The following is a 6,626-nucleotide window of genomic DNA, read 5'->3' as shown; positions in this document are numbered from 1 at the left end:
TTCGATCAATTATAGATGAGAAGCATAGCTACATTAATGTATTTATATTGTAAATAGCAATCACATTGATTTGGAAGGACTTCTTTCAGGTGACTGCTGGACTTTTTGAAGGGTTCTTGGTTGGACTTTTTGAAGGGTTCCTGGCTGGAGTCTTCTCAGAAGTCTTGGCTGCAGGTTTTCCTGGAGTCTTGTCTGCTTTCTTAAAGAAAGTGTCCAAGGAAGTTTGGACAGATGTTCTCTAGGTAAATGAGCAATGCAGGGAACTTGTTCACTGGCATGGCGTTGCATTGGATCAAACGTTGTAAGTTAAAACTAACATCATGCAGTTGAAATGGTGTCAATTTATAAATGTTGTAAGTGCGAAACTTAGTAACTCAAAATGTAAGTTGAGGACTGGCCTGTACAGTGGTAATCCTTCAAAGGAGAGTCAGGCCTGCAGACTATTAGGCAGAATCTAACTCTAGGAAGTGTCGGTCTCTAAAGCTGTGTGTGTGTTTGTGCATGTGTGTGCATACACATGCAGGCATATACCTACTGTTGTCCTGTGAAACATAAAAGTAGATATCCTCTTTCTGAATATTCAACACTTGAATATGTGCAAATAACACACCGTGTGCACGTAAAACCTCAACTATACAAAATCCAGTTTTTATTCTTTTGACCACGAGGAAAAATAGTTGCCAATAGGAAACCTGGCTTCCGTGTATGTGAGAGAAATCTTTGGAAGCGATAATAAAAAATGACCTTTAATGTAGGCTTGAGCAGTTTTATAATAGCCCTGTAACATTTTGGTTCACAAGGATAAAAACCTATGAATTGAGTAAATTGACTTAACGTTATTCTCTCTGTTTTATCAGTCTCTAGACCCTGTTACTATTGGATACAGTATATGTTGCAATGCAGTAAAGTAGCTGAATCTAGTCTATAACACATTTTAAAATTATATCTCTGAATTGTAATCTCTCCTGGAATATGGCAGGCACAGTGTACATTTTTGAACTGCACAGAATTTGCATAAAATCAGCAGCTACTTGTGCAAGTCAGACTGGAGGTCAGGTGCTTATGACTCAGTGGATAGACAGATGTGTCTCTCTGAGCACAGATGGAGTTCTCTTACAAATGTAGGAGCATGGAGCAAAGCCCAGGGGGAGTGTATTCCTGCACAAAGCAACCACGTCAGAGTAGAACTAATATGCAATCCAATGGGCAGAGATTCTGGTAGCAGCTTTCATGTGATGGGAGCTTGCCTAAGATATAAAAGTACTGACAAGCAGAGAGAGAACGGTACGTCCCAAGTGAAGGGCAGCTGTGTACTGGGGCTGTGTGCGCTTGCTTCATCTACAATAATTACCACATTCTAGTTTCAGGCATGAAGATTGCTTGCACTAAAGAAAGCAAACTATTGATCTTCAAAGCTCCCATCGACGGGCTTGCAGTGCAATACTGTAGATGAGTTATTTCTAAACCTGAAAAACGCTGCAGCTTTTCAGACATGGTTTCTCATTACATCTGGCTCTCTCTCCCATCTTTAGTTAATGCCTTTGAAAAACCAGGTACATCACCCATCAATGGAAGTTTTGAAGGAACTCTTGGAATCCCCAACATCTCGAGTTTCTTTTCCTGGGATAACTACACCCTTGCTGAGTGGCAGAACTTTGTGGGCAGGAGCAGATATGGAGCAGAGTCCCAGAATCTGACGGTGAAAGCCCTGCTGGTTGCGGCATACTCCTTCATCATTGTCTTCTCGCTCTTTGGGAATCTCCTGGTGTGTCACGTCGTGGTCAAGAACAAGAGGATGCAATCTGCCACCAGCCTGTTCATTGTAAATCTGGCTGTGGCAGACATAATGATTACTCTTCTCAATACTCCCTTTACTTTGGTAAGACGAAGCACCAAAGGTCTCTTCCCTCTACCTTTCCTTTAAAATGTGAACTTTGGTAAGAGAATTATAGAAATGGCTTAGTATGTGGATCTCCTTTCTAGGAAATGACAAAAGGTACCATATTAAAGATGCAATTTGAGCTTTCAGTGATACTCAAAGAATTCTTGTCCATTAAACAACCTTTTTTACTCATCCTATTGTTGGCAGTTAAGTATTTCCTAGTCTGTCCACTTCCAGTGCATGCATGAATGTTCTGTAGAAATGCTTGTTAGTGATCTTTGCAATCTGTTTAATTAGACTTTGGCAAATTTAATGTTTTCTCTGATTTTATATGATTCATTTGAAAATCTGATGTTAATAATAAAAAGATGTATGTGCTTAAGGCAAAAGACATTGTCAGCACTATATAAGCAATAATAACAGTGCTGTTTAACAGCATCTAGTTATTTTTTCTTCCTTGAAGAGTTTCCAGTACAATAATCCATTGCAGTCTAATACATAAATAAATATAAAACGCAGTATAATTCTCTCTTTAACAATGGTTAATGATCAGTATCCTTTTACATGATTTGATGAAAAGATATATTAGCTTTGTACCACCCAAGGGATGCTCGGTGATCTGTGTACCCAGCACAAAGGGCTGCAAAGGAGGAAATGACTTATTGACAGTTCTTTAGTACAAGAGAAATATTCTGAAGGAATAAAATAAAAACACCAGGAGTCACTTCACCATACTGATCTGATGCAGTTGCTGGATCAGTAAGTAGCATCAGAACAGTTGGACTGTCAGATCAGCTCCTGATAGCTCCAATCTGTTTAATGCCCTGTTGCAGGTTTCAGAAATCAGCAAATCATTTAAAGAAGAAAGAGTAGATAAAACAAATAGGATTGTGTTAAACCAGTGATTCTCAACCAGGGTGCTGTAAGATCCTTTTAAAAGTACCAGTGGGTACAAATGCCCACGCATGATTCACAACATAAACCCAGAGATTTCAAATAGGAATCCATAGCGTCAAAAATATTCTGAGCTACTGTGTTCTGAGTTCTCTGTGACCAAAGAATTGCTTTAATATTGTTCCATAATCAAAAAGTGCCCGAAAACGAAGAACTGACATTTTCTGAAGGGGTGGCTTGAGTCTAAAAAGGTTGAGAATCGCTGTGTTAAACAATTTGTAGCCTGCAAATTCCATCCTTTGGGGAAGGAAGTAGAAATAATGCATGTGACAGGTGCCTCAAAAGCTGACTCTGTTCCATCGTGGGATTATTCCTAGGCTCGTTTTGTGAGCAGTACCTGGATCTTCGGGAAAGGAATGTGTCACATCAGTAGGTTTGCACAGTACTGCTCTCTGCATGTCTCTGCCCTAACCCTCACAGCAATTGCAGTGGACAGGCACCAGGTGAGAGTGCTCTTAAGTCTTGATGAACTGGAAATGCTTGCTTTAAAGCAGTGGCTAAATCGCATCCTCTTTATACCTCAGATCTCAATGAACATAGTGCCAGGTATGTAAGGAAATGCCAGTATGATGATGTGTTTTTTTATTTAAGTAGTTTTCAGATATCATGTCAAAAGGGGGAGTAAATACAATATAGCGGAAGGTAGATGGGACGGTAGAGATGGTCAGAAGCCCAGGGACCTGCCAGATGGAGGAGGGATTTTCTTAAAGGGTCTCCCAATGGAAAATTGAAATTTGCAGCAAAAATAGTGACATTTTGTCAAAAATGAAATTGTGCAAAAAATGCATTTTCTGTCAGAACATTTTTGAACCAACTCCAAATGTATCGTCCCCCACAATTCTGTCTTGCTTTATACAGGGAGAATGAATGTGAAAGTTTTGTGCGTCTCCCCATAATTTATCCTGTTTAATTAGACCCAACCTGCAAATGGATGCACAGCTGCAGAGATTATGCCTGCGTAGAGCACCTCTGAAGTGATGCATTGCCCTAAAGTTGCAAACCCCTGGAAGCACCCTTGCTTACTTTACTCATTTTCCTCAGTGAAAATAGTTCAGTTTATATAATTAATTTCAGCTTCTGTCACTTGAAGTCATTTGGAGCTGTGTATAGTCACTGGCCACGCAGCACCTGGCCAGTCAATGTGATGTTTACTGCAGTAATTAAAGCTGGGAGAGAAGGTGCAATTTTCAGAAGTTTTACTGTATATTTCCCACAGGTTATCATGTACCCGCTGAAACCTCGCATTTCCACTGCAAAAGGTGTTGTCTACATCTCATTTATCTGGATCATGGCCACCTGTTTCTCCCTCCCGCATGCTATCTACCAAAAATTATTCACTTTTGAATACAGGTAAGGATGGTCCCTACTTGCAGTCTGCAAGACCAGATGCATAGAAGTGATAAGTTGGTAGATCATTGAAGGGAAGAGGCTACACTGATCTATAATTGAACTAGAGACTTGACCTATAATTTGCAGTTTACACTATGGTTGCCTTCCAGTTCTTATTGTATCTGTATTCTATTACTTTAGTTTTATTCTTCTTATGATTAGCAAGACAGAGGCACAGATCCTCATTTGGTAAAAATTGGCCTTGACACCAGCCAGAATCTCCATTGATTCAAACTACTGCTGGGAACCAGAAACTCATGGGTACTGATTTAACTCCTGCTCTGCTTTGTGTCTCTGTCTCTGTCTCTGTCTCCATTTCCTCTTCTGTAAAATAAGGATGTTAACACCTATCAGATATGCTCAGAGATTTGTGCTGAGGATTACGTTTGTGAAGTGTTTTAACAGTAACATTTTTATAAGGTACATTTTTATTACAGATCATAGAATCATAGATGTAGGGTCAGGATGGACCTTGTAGATCTTCTTGTAGTAAGTCTGACCCCCTGCCTGGGCAGGAGAAAAAACTGGGCTCAAATGATCCCAGCTAGGTAGGCATCAAGCCTCCTCTTAAAGACCCCCAGGGTAGGAGCCAGCACCACTTCCCTCGGAAGTTGGTTCCAGATCCTAGCTGCCCTGACTGTGAAGTAGTTCTTACGGATGTCTAATCTAAACCTACTCGCCAACAATTTGTGGCCGTTATTCCTTGTTATGCCCGTGGGCGCTAGGGGAAACAAAGCCTCTCCCAAACCCTTCTGGTCCCCCCTAGTGAGTTTATAGATGGTCACCAGGTCCCCCCTCAGCCTTCTTGTGTGAAGGCTTCCCTTTCTAATTTCTTTCTTATCTGATACCAGGCTAGTTAATTCATTGTTGTTGATCCTCTTATTTACAGTGAAGAAGTTATCCGCTGCCTGTGTCTCCCAGATTTTCCTGAACCAGCTGATCTCTTCTGGAAGTATCTGGACCTAACAACCTTCATCTTGCTCTATGTTCTGCCCCTTTTGATCATCTCCGCTGCCTACCTAACAGTGGCCAAGAAGCTCTGGCTGCGCAGTGCTATAGGGGATGTGACTACGGAACAGTATTTTGCCCTTCGTAGAAAGAATAAAAAGACCATTAAGATGCTGATGTTGGTAGTTGTCCTCTTTGCTGTTTGCTGGTTCCCATTAAATTGCTACGTTGTCCTCCTTTCCAGCCAGACTATTCGCACTAACAATGCCTTATACTTTGCTTTTCACTGGTTTGCAATGAGCAGCACCTGTTACAACCCCTTCATTTACTGCTGGCTCAATGACAATTTCAGGTCGGAACTGAAGTCTTTGCTCAACATGTGTCGAAAACCCCCTGGGCCAAGAGAGCACAAGCATCCATCCATGGTTCCCTCCTATAAAGTAGCCTGGCCAGAAAACAGCAACTGCAAGAAGTTTCAGGTCTCCCATGGGCGTCCCTCAATCTCTAATAGCCAACTGGGAAAGACAGACATCTCTTCAGTTGAACCTATTGTTGCTGTGAGTTAATTGAGGTAACAATATGAGTGGTTGTGGGGGAAGTGTCAGGATTCACCAAGAACTGAAGATTTACTGCAGGGCACAGACAAACGTACATGGTAAAGGCCCCTTTGTGCAGGTAACTCTGACTCACAGGAGGCAATGCACTTCCACTGGCAAGAGTGTGCACAACCTTGTCTAGCCAGAATGAACTCTCACAGAAGAAGTATAAAGGACAGAAATACAAATATCAGTAGGAGTACAATTCTCACAGAAGAACTGCTCCCTTTCTGACCACGAGCACAAGGGAAATCTACTTAATAAAAGATGAATTTGGGAACAAAATTTCATAAGCTGGCTGAACACTAAGCAGCAAGGACTGAACACTGGTATTAACTTTATGGCACTCTACCGTCTACCTGATTCCTGAAATTCTTCCTTCACACTACAGGTGATAATGACCCATCTCCCTTCTGATAGGTCTTGATGTCCCAGTTAATTGTGTGTTTGCTACCCTATAGGAATTTCTCTCCCCATCCAATTTCACAGCTCCCCTACTTTGTCATCATTGCTGTGCATGCTTCCCTCCCCAGACCTGACGCAGAATGCCTTCCATTCAAAAGCTTGTCTAACTATATCACAGCCATGCAGTTGGTCCTATACAAATTATCACCCACAAAATTCCTTACCTCTGACATCTTTAAAGCAGACTGGCAGAAAATATACATGCAGCCTCCAAATGAAATAAAGACAGTAACCCCCCCTGAGGGAATAGACAACTGTTGTCCAATTGTCTTTCAACTGGTTGGCAACACAGTACCCTCTGGGCTGGATTCTTTCCCATAGAATAGTGCCTAAGCATGATCCTATTCCACGTGGTCATCATGGGTGACCTGAACTTTCCAGGCATCTGCTGG

At 41.5% G+C, this 6,626-nt stretch overlaps 1 protein-coding gene across 1 annotated transcript; it reads left to right on the top strand.

Moving 5' to 3' along the window:
• Positions 1–208: 208 nt before the first annotated feature.
• On the top strand, positions 209–6,302 carry GPR83 (G protein-coupled receptor 83). Its single transcript, XM_019525650.1, has 4 exons — positions 209–1,879; positions 3,154–3,279; positions 4,053–4,186; positions 5,115–6,302. The coding sequence occupies exons 1-4, from the start codon at positions 1,493–1,495 to the stop codon at positions 5,737–5,739; spliced, it is 1,272 nt and encodes a 423-aa protein (XP_019381195.1). The 5' UTR covers positions 209–1,492; the 3' UTR covers positions 5,740–6,302.
• The last annotated feature ends 324 nt before the right edge of the window (positions 6,303–6,626 follow it).

The sequence above is a fragment of the Gavialis gangeticus genome, unplaced genomic scaffold (genome assembly GCF_001723915.1).
Source record: "Gavialis gangeticus isolate Ggan-Ray unplaced genomic scaffold, GavGan_comp1, whole genome shotgun sequence".
NCBI classification, from domain to species: Eukaryota; Metazoa; Chordata; order Crocodylia; family Gavialidae; genus Gavialis; species Gavialis gangeticus.
The sequence above is the reverse complement of the archived record's forward strand: the minus strand, read 5'-3'. Positions and strand labels throughout refer to the sequence as shown.